Genomic DNA, 18449 nt, shown 5'->3' with positions numbered 1-18449 from the left:
AATTTGAAACCCTTATTCAAGGTTTCAAAGACCTCTCTGATGAGAGTAGGCTACCCGTCCTGTTGAGGGAGGACGCAGAGAGCTGTGGGTTGGCAGCGCACTACATTGCTGCCTGCTATAGGTTGAGGGACAGTGTCTGACAAACCAATCAACCCGCCTGCACATGTCTTCTACTGTATGCTTATTGTTATTGTTCAATGTATGGTTATTTTGACCCTTGGTTATTGTTGTTACTGTTGTCCAGTTGACAATTTTGATTCTCATTTTTTCTTTCATATTGTAAATATCCAAAATAAGCTTTGGCATTATGTACATTGTTACGTCATGCCAATAAAGCAAAGTGAATTTAATTTAATTGAGAGAGTAAAATAAAAATATCCAATCTGGATTTTTATTTTTTGGTCTCTAGGGAGATAAATAAGTCTGCCATTGTCTAGGCCATCAGAAGCTAGATAAAGGCATCTGCCATTTAACTGTATTAGAGCAACATTTTGGAGTGACAGTGGAATCAACCAATCACATTTTGACTGAGTAAATAAAACCGAATACAAACATCTGTTTTGTCCAGGACTGGAATCTACACAGACAGCACACTATTGCCAATCAGAGCTACAGTAGACCTGTCTACAAACAAGCCATTTGCCACATGGGCCTGCCATCATTAATTTTGAACTGTGTGTTTATAGGCAGTTGCAACAGTGTGACTTTAGATAATTAGAAGGCATTTGCCAGAAGCCACAAATTATACCTGAATGGATTTCTGCAAATGTGTAAATACCACGGGAGTCCTCTTACATTTGGGAACTTTACAGTCCTATTGATCAAACAACGATGACAAGGTAGGCTCTCTCTCCCTCAGTTATGCACAACAAGATCAACAAATAATGCAAGCCAGAGCAAGATGAACTAAAATCTAACAAAGGAACATTAGATAAACCCTCTCAAACTTGTTGAGCTAGTTAGCCATCAAAATTGCACTGATAAATGATGGAGAACTGTAGCCTCCTCATCCTTCAATGCATGCTTGTCCCAACAAAGCACCCAAGCTAACTGGCAATAGTTGGCTAGCTACTTCCAGACACAAATGAGAGAACACCTCACTCTGACCCTTTTACTCAACGTAGCAGAGCTGGTTAGTCTGTTTTCATGTTATCTAGAGCGTTCTTGACTAACTATTGCTTTTTTTTTGTCTATGTTTACGGACCCTGTCATATTTGTAAATTCATCAGTTCTGTGCTAAATTGGAATAGATAGCCAGAGTGAATTTTCAAACGCAAGATAAATGCTAATTGTATAACTGTCATTCAAGTTTTTGCTAGCTAACCAAATTACACCTGCATCTCTAGCTGTGAATAGCCACCGGAAAACGATATGAGGGGGAATAAGTCAGTCACTCACCCACTCCATGACATCCTCCTAGCAGCTAGCTATCTAGATAATCCTGCCTATTAGTCACGTTATGACTGACTTGTGATCATTGCCCTTGCTAGTTTGATTGATGGGGTATTGCCATTCCCAACCTTGGTTACATTCGTCCGTTTTTGTCCAGAATATTGAGTCATTGAAACTGAAACAGTGCTTCCCGAATGGATGCAGCAAACCATGTACCAGGCCAGCAATATTTTTTGGACAACCAATAAATGTATTGGCTTAGTGTATGTTATAGGTTCTATTTAACTACATTTTTAACCTCTTATAAAGTTGATTTTGTAGCATAAACTGGGAATTTTATATTTTTGACTGATATTATGATTGTCTGTTTCATATCTGCAAAGTAGTTAAAACGCTGTAAGTACCACTTTAAACTTACGTCACCGGTTACAATGTTTTTTTGCAATGGGATGTAATAGATGTTAATATAAAAAAATGTTTAAACCACATCAATGTGATTTGATGGGCCTGTCATGGCCTGGTTAGTCTGTGGGTGGGCCTCTCCACCCAGGCCCACCCATGTCTCCGCCCCTGATGACAATTGCGCATCACAAATAGACTACTAACCAACATTTCGGACTAAACTTTTGCAATACCTGGTTTGCATAGCCATTGTTGCCTTAGTTAGCATTTACTGGTAGATAACATGAACTGAAACGTCTTTCTTACCCTACCGATGTTAAAACCAGTCGAGAGCTGCACACTTGCTGCCTGCAGATTGATTATATTCCGCTGAACTAGACTATGGGAATATATTTCACGCGTTTTGCGATTGTGTAGGCTACTTTGTGCATGATTTCACAATTGTACTACGTAAATGGCAAATCGTATACCTCCACCACGCTACTTTGATACGCATCAGTAGGGATTAAGAAGTGAGTATAAGCAATGACCACTGAAAAAATGTGGGTGTAAGGCTTCAGGGCTCCCGAGTGGCGCATCGGTCTAAGGCACTGCAGACCCTGGTTCGATTCCAGGCTATATCACAACCGGCCGTGATTGGGCGGCGCACAATATAGCCCAGCGTCGTCCGTTTTAGGGTTTGGCCGTCATTGTAAATAAGAATGTGTTCTTAACTGACTTGCCTCGTTAAATAACAAATATATACCTGCGTATACCCTCCAATAGATTGGTGCGCTGGTATTACGGTTGCTGTCCTTTCAGAATCTCGAACCTGTCACACACTGAAGGCCTATAGGTTCGCCACTGCGCAAACATGTCTGTAATAGATTTATTAAAGGCTTTTGAGATGTTCATGTTTCAAGAAAGGAGTATGTATATTGGGCCTGGCGAAATTATGAGGCCTCACTGTCCGAGACAAAATGTATCCGACACGGAGCCAGTCAATATGTGGTCTCAAGACGACAACACTGGGCAGAGGCAGTATAAACACTCGCATACACTGTCACATTTATTTTTGAAATAACTTCAATACCTACACAAATATATTTCATTGACAATCAGCTTGAATATTGTTCTTTATCAATATCACAAAAATTAACAATAGTTTTTAAAGGATTCATGTTCAGCATTCTACAAAGAAAACAACAGGAGTACAGCCCTCTTTCGCCCGTAGTGTGGTGGTATAAACTTGTATGACACCTAAACAGTAGTGCCTGGCAGATGTGTATTGTGTACACTCGAGTTGTGTGTAGCAAGCTAGTTAGCTACTTGGATGTGGAAACGTTTCATACAATCGTCGGGCGCTCACGTTACGATTGGTGATAGGTACTAGACGTCAAATGCGACGGTTAAGAGGATAGCTAGCTACCTTTCCCGGTTTTGCCAAATTCAACGGCCACTTCCTGTATCACATCTGGCCGGTTTTGACCGCAGTCCAGCAGTTAGCTAGCGTTAGCAAACTAGCTACAAGTAGCTATCTAGCTAATACGTCTAAAATTAAGCTAGGATTTAAACAACTTTAATTCTAGAATATAGCTAGATGTTTTGTCGTGTGTATTTTTGCATGTATTGTAAGACTACCTTGCGTACTATTTAACGTTAGAACGTTGTTGCAGTGGCTAGCTTTTTTTTGTCCTTTCCAGTGTCGGCCACGATCGTCACAAAGGCAGTTTTAAAAGATTGCCCCAACAATCGCAGCCTCATCCTGCCATGAGATCACCCTAACAATAAATAGTGGGGTGAAGATGGCTGCAGAGCTCTTTTCCACCAAGAAGCTGGGCCCGGCAACCTCAACCAACACAGTTGTGCAGCAATACCAGCAGCAGAACCGGAATAACAACAACACCATTCACAGCTGCAACTGGCAAGGGCTCTATCCTACCATCCGAGAGAGGTAGGTGACCCTAGTAAGCAGTAGTTAAACTGGGAATCTAATGCCTTTTGAGGAGAGGCGATGTGTACATTTTAATAGATTTAAAATGGCCAAAGAAAACCAATGTATTGGGTGTACCAGCTCATACGTGCAGATACTAAAGTCAATGTGATGCCATCGACACTGTTTGCTAATCATATGACTCATGCTTTCACAGGAATTCAGTCATGTTCAACAATGAGTTGATGGCAGATGTTCACTTTGTCGTTGGCCCCCCAGGAGGGACTCAGCAAGTACCTGGGCACAAGGTAATGTCACCTTTAAACCTGTCCAATGTATGTGAGTAATTAACTGAGCAAGACCAGGCACAACATGTACAGACAGATTTATCTGTTGCATCTGCTAAATGACCAAAATGTAAAATAAAATGCAATAGGCTGATATTTCTCCACACCCGCCTCTTTATGCTAAATCCTTTTGCAAATCTCTACATTTCTTACATAATTCATGTGTAAATGTATATTCTCTCCACCTTCTGTCCCTTATCTGTCCTCCCACTATAACTTGCTCCTATTCTTTTTCTCATGTGACTCCCTATCTTCCATGTTGTCCCTCAGTATGTGCTGGCTGTGGGGAGTTCTGTGTTCCACGCCATGTTTTACGGTGAACTGGCAGAGGACAAGGAAGAGATCCGTATCCCTGATGTGGAGCCTCCCTCGTTCTTAGCCATGCTGAAGTAAGTGGCCGGCGCCTCCTGACGTCTCATTAGATGCAGTCCGAGTGTTCATTGTACATTTCAGAAGGTCGTATTCAGGTTAGAATGTCTTCCTTTGACTAGTCAGCAGACAATGCAAGGGCATGTGAAATTATAAAGTTAGCCTTCCCATAAATGAGAAGTTGAAGTGAACTTGTCGAGCCCTCATCTGACTCGTCGAGCCACTCTGTTCTGGCAGGTACATCTACTGCGACGAGATCGACCTGTGTGCCGACACGGTCCTGGCTACGCTCTACGCCGCCAAGAAGTACATTGTGCCCCACCTGGCTCGGGTCTGCGTCAACTTCCTGGAGACGAGCCTGAGTGCCAAGAACGCTTGTGTGCTGCTATCCCAGAGCTGCCTGTTTGAGGAGCCCGACCTAATGCAGCGCTGCTGGGAGGTGATCGACGCCCAAGCCGAGCTGGCGCTGCGCTCCGAGGGCTTCACAGACATCGACTCGGTGACCCTGGAGAGTATCCTGCGCCGCGAGACGCTCAACGCCAAGGAGATGGTGGTGTTCGAGGCGGCATTGAGCTGGGCCGAAGCCGAATGCCAGCGCCAGGACCTGACGCCCACCATTGAGAACAAACGGCTGGCGCTGGGCAAGGCCATCTACCTGATCCGCATCCCCACCATGACGTTGGATGACTTTGCCAACGGTGCGGCACAGTCGGGTGTGCTGACTCTCAACGAGACCAATGACATCTTCCTGTGGTACACGGCCGCCAAGAAGCCTGAGCTGCTGTTCGCCAGCAAGCCGCGCAAGGGCCTGGCGCCACAGCGTTGCCACCGCTTCCAGTCGTGCGCCTACCGGAGCAACCAGTGGCGCTACCGGGGCCGTTGCGACAGCATCCAGTTCGCCGTGGACAAGCGAGTGTTCATCGCCGGCTTCGGCCTGTACGGCTCCAGCTGTGGCTCAGCAGAGTACAGCGCCAAGATTGAACTCAAAAGGCAGGGCGTGCCGCTGGGCCAGAGCCTCATCAAGTACTTTTCAGACGGCTCCAGCAGCACATTCCCAGTGTGGTTTGAATACCCTGTGCAGATCGAGCCCGACACATTCTACACGGCCAGCGTAGTGCTGGACGGCAACGAGCTCAGCTACTTTGGCCAGGAGGGCATGACTGAGGTGCAGTGTGGCAAGGTCACCTTCCAGTTCCAGTGCTCTTCAGACAGCACCAACGGGACAGGTGTGCAGGGGGGGCAAATCCCTGAGCTCATCTTTTACGCTTGAGGTGTCGAACGTGAAGGAAACGTAACACTACTTCTTTACGGTCACAGTAAACGCACCCCTCCGGATGTTCAGAAAGCATCATCTCTTAACTATGGCTTTAAAAGTGTACCTGGTTTGGAAAAAACAAACATCCAATTTAGTTCAATATTCAATTGCCTTATGAGAATGCCGGACCTAGTGTAGGACTGGGTTGAAGTGACCAAAAATGTTCTTATTTTAAATGAAGGATAGGCATTTGTTCACATTTAACTGTTTACTCATTTGTTTTACTGTTCTCATTTAACAAGATTATTAGTATGTTGTTGGTAGCTTTTTTTGTTGTTGTTTTTACTTCAAACATTCATATAATTTGAAGGAAAACACCAACTTCAATATAGGATATGTCAACCTGTGCAAAAATCGACGTTGATGTAGAGGATACTTAGGGTATAATCAAATATTTTTGTACTTTGTAACTTGATAAATAGTTTAAACATTTTTGATGGTGCAATTTCTAAGATTTTGTATGGTTAATATTGTTACCTCCAAGTTTCCCCTTGGGTTTTCTGTGAGATTAATAAACTGAGAATAGACATCAAACGGAAATGTAAACCTGTGCTGAGGTTTAAAATACTTGATGTATGTTGCTGTCTCAGTGTCGGCCCTTGTGTGTGTATATAGCTAACTTTTGTTTGCACTACTATTGTTCCTCTTTTCAAAATGGGACTGCCTTTTTGTATCTTGCTTCCTTGTATACACTTTATTTTTGACCTTGTTTTCTCTGAAAATCAGTATAAAGTGTCGCCGTGCTGTGAGTTTGACAGTGTCAATGGACCTATGAATGTGTACTGTTGTTGAATATCAAAAATAAAATGAACCAGTTCTGTAAAATTGTGTGAAGTGTCTTTTAATATATAAGTATTTTTAAGGGCTCAGACCGGGGCTATAGAGCAGGTTTGTATAATTTAGAGCAAGAGTAAAAAAATACTATTCAGAGATCCATGAAACCACCATTTACTGTTGGCAGTCCCCCAGAACATGTTTTATACAAGTGTCTCAATGTTAATTAGCATATTACACATTCAAACTATCTTCAACTTTGTGTTCCTGATTAGGCCTCTTGTAGAGTGATAGTTCAAAATAAAAGTGGGCGTGTCTCGTCTCAGGCCTCTCACACACGCCAACAGTCGCTTCAACACAAAGAGATAGCTTTTCACCCAGAAACGTAGTCCCCAATAGTCCAGTTAGAGAGGCCTACATTGTCTTCTGTTTCTTTCGTGCTTGAAACTGCTCTGTTTTGTTCTTAATAGACTTGATAAGCATGGACAGTCCGGGGTCCATTTTCTTGGTGGCTTCAGCCACCGCCTGGCCACTGGCAATTGGTTCCTGTGTGGGCGGGGCCTGTGAGCTCCTGAGCGCCTTGTCCTGGTCGTGCTGGCGCTCCTCCCTGAGGCGCTGCTTCTCGACCTGGATGCTCTGGGTGGCCTTAGTCTTCTTGTAGCCCGGGTCAGACAGGTCTAAGTTGTAGAGGTGGGAGGTAAACATGGCCTGGAAACGAGGGTCCTTCACGTCCACCTGTCAGTCAGAGAGAAGGGATGGGGGGGGGTTGAGATTTCATTGAAGTCTACAAAAAAGCCTTGACCGTAAAACCAATTGTGCCACAGAAAAATGGTACGCAAAGTTGTATGTGTACCAATTCCACCTTATTCAACCTAAATCCCATATCAATATCAATGTGTATTCATGAAGCTTCTGATTTGAAACTTTTACGAAGTCATTCATTGATGTCAATGGGAAACAATGGTAGGAAACAAGTCAAAATACAAGCTATTTCTTTGCCATGAAAAGAAACCAAAAGGTTGCTCCGACCTGGAAGTCGTCCTCCTCCAGACTCGTGTTGTCCTTCTTCAGAAGCTTCTTCCTCTTCTTTTTGCTCAGGTTCTGCTCGTCTACGATCTTGTCGTAGTTGAAGTGTTTGTGCTTGTCGTCGTCCTCGTCGTCCATGAGCAGGGCCATCTCAGCCTGTGGGTTCATTTTGATTAGCTTACTCACAAACCGTGTCTAGACATCTTCTCACAAAATGTAATGTGTAGAGTTCTGAATACCAGTAACAGTATTAAGTCCATTGCATTAGTGTAAAAGAATCCTTTCAACAACACGTCATTGACACCTACCTTTTGTTTCTCCAACTCCTCCTCTCCTCTTCAGCTGTCCTCTCCTCCACCTTTTTGTTTTTCTTGCTCTTTGCTTTCTTTTTCAGATCTGGGAGATTAGGAAAAAAACAAGTCATGGTCAAATCATTCCGAAAAGCATATTGTGATACGTTTTACCGGTGCACTTGAGTAAATGTGGCAACTGATTGAGTATGATTCATGACACAACTCACCTGTAGAACCAAGCTCTTCAGCAAAGAAGGGGTCATCAAAGTCAACGTCTGGAGGAAGCGCATCGTCACTGAGGTCCGAATCATCTGATTCCTGAAGGAAAGAAAAGTCTGTCACTCTCCAGTACAGTGTGTGTGAGACTTAACCATCTTTAATCTAGTGATCTCACCTGCTTTCCTTTGGTCATCTTCTGCTTTTTCTTGTCTTTTTTCTTCTCAATGAACTCTTCCCAGGGTGTCAGCTTGTCCTTCCCTTCTAGCTTCTTCTTTACCAACTGTTGAGTTGTCTCCTTCAGTCCTGAGGTGAGGAAGATGGTGGCATTATGAGGCTGCTTAGTGGTTGGTTGTGCCAACTAAATGCAATTACTGAAGAGTAATGACTGACAAGAGTCAGTCACACTAGCCGACAGAAGGAAAAAGTTGTTCTGACATATGGGGAAAAGTCGCACTGCCATAATGGAAAGTTGCACCACTTACAATGAAAAAGTCGATCTGACACAGGGAAAAAAATATATTTTGGCCCTACCTGGCACCCATGTGATCTCCATCTCCATGCCCTTGTCCTCCTCCTTCTTCTTGTCTTTCTCCTGGATGCTCTTCAGCATCTTTCTGTATTTCTCTATCTGCTTGCCGCTGCTCTGCTTCCCTTTCCTGGCCTCCTTCTCCACCTCCTTGCTGGCCTCTTCTGGCTGTTTAACTAGGTGACCAAAGGGAAGATAAAAGTCAATGCAACAAACATATGCAATATACATAAAAACAAGTTAAATAACATCTCTCCTTTAAATTACAGTAATAGTGATTTTCCTCAGGGGCAATAATCTACCAGCACAAAGAAAAATAACCTTTAAGTGAGGTTTTGTTCTTCAGGTGTACATTTAGAAGGGTATTCTATAAAAGCAATTCAAAATCACTTCAATCACTTCACTTTTTCTTCTTACCCTCTGGAAGCTCCTCTTCCTTCTCCACTCCATCCTCATCATCATCGTCGTCGCTGGAGGAGGCCAGGTAGGCGTTAAAATCCATCTGCAGCAGCTCGTCCTTGTTGAACTTCCTGTTCATGGCAGTGACACGCTCGTGGTCCGTCTCGTCCCAGGTCAACTCTACCTGGGGTGGAAAACACACACTAACTCAGAATGTAAACATCCTGAAATAACTATAGAGTCCTTTCTCAAGTAAAGAATCTGATAGGACTTGGGGGAAATGTACGAGATCCCAAAATTCTGCACAAAAAAAATGATCTACTAATTTCAATCTGAACAATTCATACTTATTTATTCCGAACAAAAATATAAAACGCAACATGTAAAGTGTTGGTCCCATGTTTCATGAGCTGAAAAAAAAGATCCCAGAAATGTTCCATACTTGTTCCAGCTTATTTCACTAACATTTTTGGCAAAAATGTGTTTACATACTTGTTAGTGAGCATTTCTACTTTGCCAAGATAATCCATCCACCTGACACGTGGTAAGCCTGGGACCGACCATGGAGGCATTAATGCTATGACCATAAGAGTTTATAAGACGAAGTGTGCCTAACCTTTGACGTGGCTGCTGCTGTGGAGGTGAAGAGCTTGGGGGTGTAGGCAGACAGGTCCACGTCTGTGGCCAAGTCCTTTGGCTCCTCGTCAAACGTCACATCATCAGGGATAAACCTGTTCCCACGGAAGGGAGAAGGGACCACCACAACAGTTAGCATGGGAGTATAGCATCATCCTAATGTTTAGAATGAACCAGCAGCACAGATAATGGTATCATGCTAAGTAGTTAGCATGTGCAATACCTTGATGTACAATGATATACTGGCAATATATTAAGCAAGGATGAGATTCATCACTATGTATTAGAGGTCGACCGATTAATCGGAATGGCCGATTAATTAGGGACGATTTCAAGTTTTCATAACAATCGGAAATCGGTATTTTTGGACACCAATTTGTCTGATTTTTTTGTTTTACACCTTTATTTAATATATATTTAACTAGGCAAGTCAGTTAAGAACACATTCTTATTTTCAACGATGGCCTAGGAACGAACGGTGGGTTAACTGCCTTGTTCAGGGGCAGAACGACGGATTTTTACCTTGTCAGCTCAGGGGATTCAATATTGCAACCTTACAGTTAACTAGTCCAACGCTCTAACCACCTGATTACATTGCACTCCACGAGGAGCCTGCCTGTTACGCGAATGCAGTAAGCCAAGGTAAGTTGCTAGCTAGCATTAAACTTCTTATAAAAAAACAAATCAATCATAATCACTAGTTAACTACACATGGTTGATGATATTACTAGTTTATCTAGTGTCCTGCGTTGCATATAATCGATGCGGATCGTTGCTGCAATGTGTACCTAACCATAAACATCAATGCCTTTCTTAAAATCAATACACAGAAGTATATATTTTTAAACCTGCATATTTAGCTAAAAGAAATCCAGGTTAGCAGGCAATATTAACCAGGTGAAATTGTGTCACTTGCGTTCATTGCACGAAGAGTCAGTGTATATGCAACAGTTTGGGCCACCTAATTTGCCAGAAATTTACATACTTATGACATAACATTGAAGGTTGTGCAATGTAACAGGAATATTTAGACTTATGGATGCCAGCCGTTAGATAAAATACAGAACGGTTCCGTATTTCACTGAAATAATAAACGTCTTGTTTTCGAGATGATAGTTTCCGGATTCGACCATATTAAATGACCAAAGGCTCGTATTTCTGTGTGTTATTATGTTATAACTAAGTCTATGATTTGATAGAGCAGTCTGACTGAGCGGTGGTAGGCAGCAGCAGGCTCGTAAGCATTCATTCAAACAGCACTTTCGTGTATTTTGCCAGCAGCTCTTCGCTGTGCTTCAAGCATTGCGCTGTTTATGACTTCAAGCCTATCAACTCCCGAGATTAGGCTGGTGTAACCGATGTGAAATGGATAGCTAGTTAGCGGGGTGCGCGTTAATAGCGTTTCAAACGTCACTCGCTCGGAAACTTGGAGTAGTTGTTCCCCTTGCTCTGCATGGGTAATGCTGCTTCGAGGGTGGCTGTTGTCGATGTGTTCCTGGTTCGAGCCCAGGTAGGAGCGAGGAGAGGGACGGAAGCTATACTGTTACACTGGCAATACTAAAGTGCCTATAAGAACATCCAATAGTCAAAGGTTAATGAAATACAAATGGTATAGAGAGAAATAGTCCTATAATTCCTATAATAACTACAACCTAAAACTTCTTACCTGGGAATATTGAAGACTCATGTTAAAAGGAACCACCAGCTTTCATATGTTCTCATGTTCTGAGCAAGGAACTTAAACTTCAGCTTTCTTACATGGCACATATTGCACTTTTACTTTCTTCTCCAACACTTTGTTTTTGCATTATTTAAACCAAATTGAACATGTTTCATTATTTATTTGAGGCTAAATTGATTTTAATTGATGTATTATATTAAGTTAAAATAAGTGTTCATTCAGTATTGTTATAATTGTCATTATTACAAATAAATACAAAATATAAAAAAATTGTCCGATTAATCGGTATCGGCTTTTTTTGGTCATCCAATAATCGGTATTGAAAAATCATAATCGGTCGACCTCAACTATGTATGCTATTATTTTATTCTATGTATTGATAAGTTGTTGTGTACATCCACCTCTCTTTTGAGGACATCTCCATTACCATGCTTTACGTTATCAAGTTATACAGTACATTCTATTACACTTTCATTTAACACATTTTCCTCCAGTGTATACTTCAGTATAAACGAGTGTCTGTCTATTTCCTCACCGGAGGTCCAGGATAGAGCAGCTGCTCTCGTACTCAAAGCCGTCACACTCCTGGTAGATTTTAGCGGCTGTGTCGAGCGATTCGCACTCCACCACCGCATAGTAGTACTTTAGCCGCTTGAACTGGTAGTCCCGCATCTTCTCTCTGTAAATCCTACAATACACACACAAACACACACACACCAATTATCTGGTTCATTTTTGGTTGAACAATACAGGGAGGATAGGGAAGTGTTAATGGCGTAGCTAGATCATACTTCTCCTCCTCTGTGTCTTTGTCCGGATCCTCCGGCAGGGCCATCAGCTCCAGGGGACCCTGGGTCTGTTCCTGCTGAACCCGTTCCTTCCCAAACTCTGAGGGGTAGATCTAAACAAACACACAGTGTTAAACATACACAACATTTGTGACTTGGTCTGGGGAAGCAGTGTCACATCCATCATAATTGAGTGACAGCCAGCAGACAAATTAATGGAGCCTTACCTTCACAGAGAGCACAACCCCTCCTTTAGGCTTGAAGGAGTTAAACAGAGCCAGCAGGTCCTTGGCTTTCATCCGGTCCCAATCCATGTTACACACGGCAAGCCTTTGGGTTACCTGTTGTAGGAAAAAAAACGACAACATTGTAACATGCAATTTCTTATGCCATTTTAGATGATGAAAGGAAATGAGTAGAAGAAGTCCCTCTGGACAATTGAGACACAGCCTTAGAACTCACCTCCTCGCTCCGCGGCGCATCCTTGCACAGCTCGCCCCAGTCGTGCTGGATCTCCTCCTCCTCGCATTTCAAGATGGCCTCCACGTCATCATCGTCGTCCTCGTCTGAGCTGGTCTCCACATTGCCTTTCCCCCTGGCCAGATCTGGCCCGCTGCCGTCACTGTCCTCGTCTAACTCTGAACCGGACTCGTCCTCGGAGCCGCTCTCCATGTCACTCTCCACATCTGCTTCATCTTCGTCATCCTCACTGCCGTCTGAGATGCTGGCCGCCTGGTCCACATCGTCCCCCTCAATGTGAGGCACCTTGTCATCTTCCTCTTCGTCATCTGTAAAAACAGCATGTATTGATGGCAGCAACAAACTTCAAAACAATGCATAGATGGTATGAGCATATACTGTATATAAAAATAAGATGTTTCTGTTTTGTTTTTTATACATTCGTAACAATTTCTGAAAACCTGTTTTCACTTTGTCATTATGGGGAATTTTATGTAGATTGATGAGGATTTTTTATTTAATCCATTTTAAGAATAAGGCTGTAACGTAACAAAATGTGGAAAAAGGGAAGGGGTGTGAATACTTTCCGAATTAACTGTATAAAGTCTCCACTTAGCTGCAGCAGCAGCAGCTTTGCTAGGACTGAGCAAGCAGGTCAAAGGAAAAACCATCATCATCATCCTCTCTAGAGCTATATCTTAATGCAGGTCTTCAATCCAACTCATCGCCCAATGTTAATACATTTTTTTGTACTGACTACGCACACTCACAGGACTATACATACTCACACTCCAACACACATACCTTATTTGCTCACACAAACATAACACGCACACACCTTCATACTGACTCACATACAATCATATATCCTGATGCCTAGTCCCCTTATATCTATACATAGACCCTTTTCTAGTACATGACGCATTGATGTCACGGACAGGTGCGCGCGGCAGCCATCGCCATCTGCTCCCACTCAACATAGCTTAGATTTACGTATTCTTAACTAAATAACTTTTTGGGGTTCTCATACTCTTACAATGATGTTTTGATTCTTGCATGAACATTCACTAAGATTATATTTGGTTGTGTTCTTTGGAAAATAACAATTTGGGATGCAGCAGTTGTTTGCTAGAATGCTAAGGCTCATTGATATAGGCTGTAGCAACAGCTAGCCAAAGAGCCATTTTACTAGTTGAAGTCTTTTTTTAAAGTATAATGCAGTTGATTTGCGATGATGACACAAACATTATATTAAGCGGGACGTTCTTACAAGCCTTAAAATCCAATTACAATCCAAAAGTAGTGTGAAATGCACTCATAAGCAACATGTAAATAGAGTTTTTTTTGCTGGTGTTCAATAAGAGCTCCCCCTTGTTCTGCCACCAACTTGCACGCATCGTCCTCCTGCGGCAATGTTTGTAAACACAGAAAGGGATCTATATTTACCCCTGGACATTGTAAATATGGTATTGGCACTTACCCTGTATATATATATATATATATATATATATATATATATATATATATATATATATATATATATATATATTACTTTCTTGTACTCTTCTTCTTATTTCTTGTGTGCTTTTGTTCTACTTTACTTTATAGTGCAACTGATATTGATTACTGCATTGTTGGGAAAAAGCTTTCAAGAAAGGCATTTCACTGTACATGTGCACGTGACAATAAAACTTGAAACATTTGTTTTTAACGAATTTGCTTTAGCAGGGGCCCTAAGGTGTAATTGATGTTATGGGTCATAAGGTCAGACAATAAGGTCCCCTCTTCTACTTTACCCTCCTCACACAGTCTGACTCCTCTGATAGGCTGGTCTCCTTTAGGTCCACTCTTTATGGACTGTGAAGGCTTTTTGGGCTCATCCACTACCTTATCCTCTCTCTCCCCAGTGTCCAACTTTGCTTGTGTCTTATTTTTCTTCTCTTTATCCTTTCCATCCTCCTTTTCCTCCTCAGAGTCAGAGAGATTGTAGAAACGTTTCAGGTCCTCGGAGGAGGTGTGGTTGACGGGTCGGCCGCGCTTGTCGACCGTGTACTTGAGCTTGAAGCGATCGTCGTGGAACATGGACTGGAAGCGCTTGTCAATCTTGATTTTGTGCTCTTTCTCTGGCATTTCCCAGAAGCGGGGGTCCTTTTTCACTTTTTGGAAGCGGTCATCGCCGCTTTGGCCCTTTTTGGAATCCATGATGACTAAGTCGTCGGAGGAGGAGTATCTGTAAAGAGGACAGACAGTTTGTCAATGGAAGTTATTAGACAACATGGAAGGTAATGTTGCACAAGATTAGAGATTAAGAAAGAAAACAACGAGTTATTATCCTTTCTACATACACACTACTCTCTTACTTACTAATACGATCATACTTGTCGTAACAACCAAGAACAGCCTACCTCACATGTAAGCTTATTAGAGCAATTCTTGTGCTCAGTACTCAATTCTGATTATGCAGATCTGTTGATGTCCAAACTGAACTGAATAGAAGTATTCAATATTGCAGATCAGAAGCTAGTAATGCAGTCTACCGCTATTTACTTTTGAAGCGCATAAATGTTACATCTCTAGCGAGCTACTCTAACTACAGTAAGAGGTGGTAGATTTGCTCCAGACTATTGACTAAAATATATGAAAGTAACTAGCTAGGGACAATTCCATGGTAACAGAATTATGCGGAGTCTCCTATTTTTCACTTTTAAAGTGTATGCTAAACAAAAAAACATTGATTTCAAAGCATAAACTAGGCACAATGACTACTTTGAACAATTTACACAATAAAAAAATAAAAACATTTACTGAAAACATTTTGCAGATGCAAAGTTTGGTAACAGAATTGCATTAAACTCTTCCTCAGTTTTATTCTGTTACCAAACTTTGAATCTACACAGTTGTTCTTGTAAAATGTTCAGTGGAAATTATTAAAAGTTGTCCTTGTGCACAGAGTTATATGATTTGTTAAACTTTTAAAATGAAATGGTTTTTTGTTTGGTATACATTTTGAAGTGAAAAATATAATACCAAAGTCTCAACGCAATTCTGTTACCATGGAATTGCTCCTAGGTCACTGTTAAACTCAAGCCACAGAGGGCTGAGCGTCTGCTGGTTTTTGCACCTCCCTGTACTTGTTTGATGCATTAAGGTAATTGATTAGTAAAGAACATTAGCAAAAACCATCAGACCCTAGATTAGATGAGTTTATTAGTCACGTGCACAGGGTCGCAGATGTAATTGCAGGGTATAGTGAAATTCTTAAGCTCCGAGCTCCAACAGTGCAGGTCAAGATGAGAAGAGAATGAAATAATAAAAGTAATAAACACATATTTAAAACTGTATTTACAATGATAAGCCCATATAATGAGTTTGACAGATAGATAGAGGACTCATCTTTCTTTCTGTGCCACTATATAGGGTGTTCACATATAAAATGATTGATTCAATCATTGTTTATATAAAAGTGTCCATTCAATAGAAAATTATGTGAGAAAAACAAGTCATGTTTCTACCATATATGGTTCCAAAGTTACAGATGATTTTCTCAGAGAATTTAGCATGTTTAGAGTGAATGGAATGTTATCACAGGCATGATCAAAAAGTGGTCACTGCTCAATAGAACTCTGTGGCGCTGCGCCGTGGCAGAACGGAGCTAACTTCGAACGTCAACTCACAAGCTAACTAACTAGTGGCTGCAGGTTCGTGAGTGTAAACATGGGCTTTTTAAAAACAAAATCCACTGAATACAAAACTAAGTAGGGACTAAATATATTTATTTACAAAGCTAGAAGACTGAATTTCAAAATTCACCCTCCACAACAACGATCTGTTCCTGTTTTCATTGTGTATTTCTGAGTCTTTCCCTTTAAAATCGCCATAGAAACAGCCCCTCTCAACATAGATTGATCCCGGTTATAGACAATGAAAGCCAAGGATCTGGAGGAGAAAATGTATCAAGTTGACTTTAATTTGTCCAACCAGTGGAAATACCTGCAAATAGTACCACCTCACAACACCAAATATGGAAGAGATACAACCAAGCCTGGCACAGTCTAAACTAGCAACGGTCACAGCAAATGAACGTTCTTATTTGATCAACACAAGTATATTAAGGTTATAATATTGTAGCCAATCAAATCAAATGTGCCGAATACAACCTTACAATGAAATGCTTACAAGCCCTTAACCAACAATGCGGTTAAGAAAAATAAGTGTAAAAGTATTTACTATAATAAACTGAAGTAAAAAAGTAATAATATAAAAATTAATTAAAGAGAAACAATAGAATAACAGCAGCAAGCCTATATACAGGGACAACCGGTACTGAGTCAATGTGCGGGGGGCACAGGTTAGTCGAGGTAATTGAGAGAATATGTACATGGAGGTAGAGGTAAAAGGACTATGCATACATAATAAATGTGGGTGGGGGGGACAATGCAAATAGTCCGGGTAGCCATTTGATTATCTGTTCAGGAGTCTCACGGCTTGGGGGGCAGAATCTGTTAAGGAGCCTTTTAGACCTAGACTTGGCGCTCCAGTACCGTTTCCAGTACGGTGGCAGAGAGAACTGTCTATGACTAGGACGGCTGGGGTCTGGCAATTTTTAAGGCCTTCCTCTGACACCACCTGGTACAGAGGTCCTGGATGGCAGGAAGCTTGGCCCCAGTGATGTACTCGGCCATACGCATTAGCCTCTGTAGTGCCTTGCAGTCGGAGGCCGAGCAATTGTAATAATGATTAATTCTATGTAATAGGGCATATGGCAAAGAAAACCACATTTTGACATTCATTTCGTACAACCTCTTGAATTGCCTCGTTTTTCTCTACATTGTACAGCAGCAAGTGAACGCCCTACATTATAGCATCTGTGACAGAGCCATTGTAACATGTTTTATTTAACTAAGCTAGTCAGTTAAGGACACATTTTTATTTACAATGACGGCCTACCTGGGAACAGTGGGTTAACTGCCTTGTTCAGGAGCATGAAAGATGTTTTACCTTGTCAGCTCGGGGATTTGATCCAGCAACCTTTACAGTTACTGGCCCAATGCTCTAACCACTAGGCTACCTGCCACCCCATTGTGGTCATCTCAACTTTAAAAAGGTCAAATTTCTTCTTCTCTTCCCGATGGCGCAGTTGAACATGCCTCCAACCGGATCATCAGGAGGGATCAGCCAATGAAGTTGGAAGTCCCACCCAGTTGACTACATTAAAATGGTGGAAGCCCTCAACGGTGCTTCCCATGCTAAAAATGACCTTTTGGCCACTAGAGGCCTCTATCATTCTTTATGTGCACTACAGGGACTGTAGTGACGCAACTTGCAATGAGATGCAGTGCCTTAGACCGCTGCGCCACTCGGGACATAAGCTAATTCCTACTCTCTATTAGTCGTAGTAGGTACACTGCACCACAGTGCAATATTGCCCTGGGCGCATACTATTCTAACAAGTGAGTGTTTTTTTTGCATGGGTTAGTAAACAAGCTAACAGGTTAGATACATGAGTCAGACATGTAAACAACACTTGAGGAGGGCCATTCCAAGAGCTGCAGTTAGCATAAAGTACACAATTCAAAGCGTAAACAAAGAAATATTTGGCAGAGATAAAGCGTGCAAAAATATTTTGGTGAATAGAGACTTACCAAAACAACTTTTCCGATTAAATTGTACCGCTATCCACGTGTTCTCCCAACATGCACCACTTTCGTGACCTTTTTCTTGTCCCACCCCTTTTTGCATACGGCAAGCCAGGCAGTACCAAACCACAGTTCAGTCCATATTCAATACATAAGGCAAGCCAGGCAGTACAAAACCACAATTCAGTCCATATTCAATACATCATGTATTCAAATTCAATAAATACATTTACCAATATAAATGTATAATTTGAGCTTTAAAATTAAATCCGCAC

The 18449-nt window shown here is 41.8% G+C and overlaps 2 protein-coding genes across 7 annotated transcripts; one reads left to right on the top strand and one right to left on the bottom strand.

The window, feature by feature from the left end:
• The first annotated feature begins 568 nt into the window (after positions 1-568).
• Positions 569-6562, top strand: btbd3a (BTB (POZ) domain containing 3a). Of its 3 annotated transcripts, none has more exons than XM_021557336.2 (5): positions 569-839; positions 3477-3727; positions 3924-4014; positions 4324-4442; positions 4660-6562. In XM_021557336.2, the coding sequence occupies exons 2-5, from the start codon at positions 3579-3581 to the stop codon at positions 5690-5692; spliced, it is 1392 nt and encodes a 463-aa protein (XP_021413011.2). In that variant the 5' UTR covers positions 569-839; positions 3477-3578; the 3' UTR covers positions 5693-6562. The 3 variants fall into 3 exon arrangements, with proteins under 3 accessions (XP_021413011.2, XP_021413010.2, XP_021413009.2); XM_021557335.2 differs by lacking the exon at positions 569-839 and adding an exon at positions 1978-2306; XM_021557334.2 differs by lacking the exon at positions 569-839 and adding an exon at positions 3000-3159.
• On the bottom strand, positions 6559-18314 carry esf1 (ESF1, nucleolar pre-rRNA processing protein, homolog (S. cerevisiae)). 4 transcript variants are annotated; one of them, XM_021557332.2, is made up of 14 exons: positions 18181-18314; positions 14335-14768; positions 12542-12867; positions 12307-12420; positions 12083-12192; positions 11827-11979; positions 9591-9705; positions 8993-9158; positions 8581-8751; positions 8225-8352; positions 8058-8148; positions 7846-7933; positions 7541-7693; positions 6559-7246 (listed from the first exon to the last, which is right to left on the bottom strand). In XM_021557332.2, the coding sequence occupies exons 2-13, from the start codon at positions 14738-14740 to the stop codon at positions 7621-7623; spliced, it is 1941 nt and encodes a 646-aa protein (XP_021413007.2). In that variant the 5' UTR covers positions 14741-14768; positions 18181-18314; the 3' UTR covers positions 6559-7246; positions 7541-7620. The 4 variants fall into 4 exon arrangements, with proteins under 4 accessions (XP_021413007.2, XP_021413008.2, XP_036796574.1 ...); XM_021557333.2 differs by having other exon boundaries at positions 14344-14768; XM_036940679.1 differs by lacking the exon at positions 18181-18314 and adding an exon at positions 17486-17505.
• Between the last annotated feature and the right edge of the window lie 135 nt (positions 18315-18449).

This window comes from Oncorhynchus mykiss, chromosome 13, assembly GCF_013265735.2.
Source record: "Oncorhynchus mykiss isolate Arlee chromosome 13, USDA_OmykA_1.1, whole genome shotgun sequence".
NCBI classification, from domain to species: Eukaryota; Metazoa; Chordata; class Actinopteri; order Salmoniformes; family Salmonidae; genus Oncorhynchus; species Oncorhynchus mykiss.
This window is presented reverse-complemented; position numbering and strand designations above follow the sequence as displayed.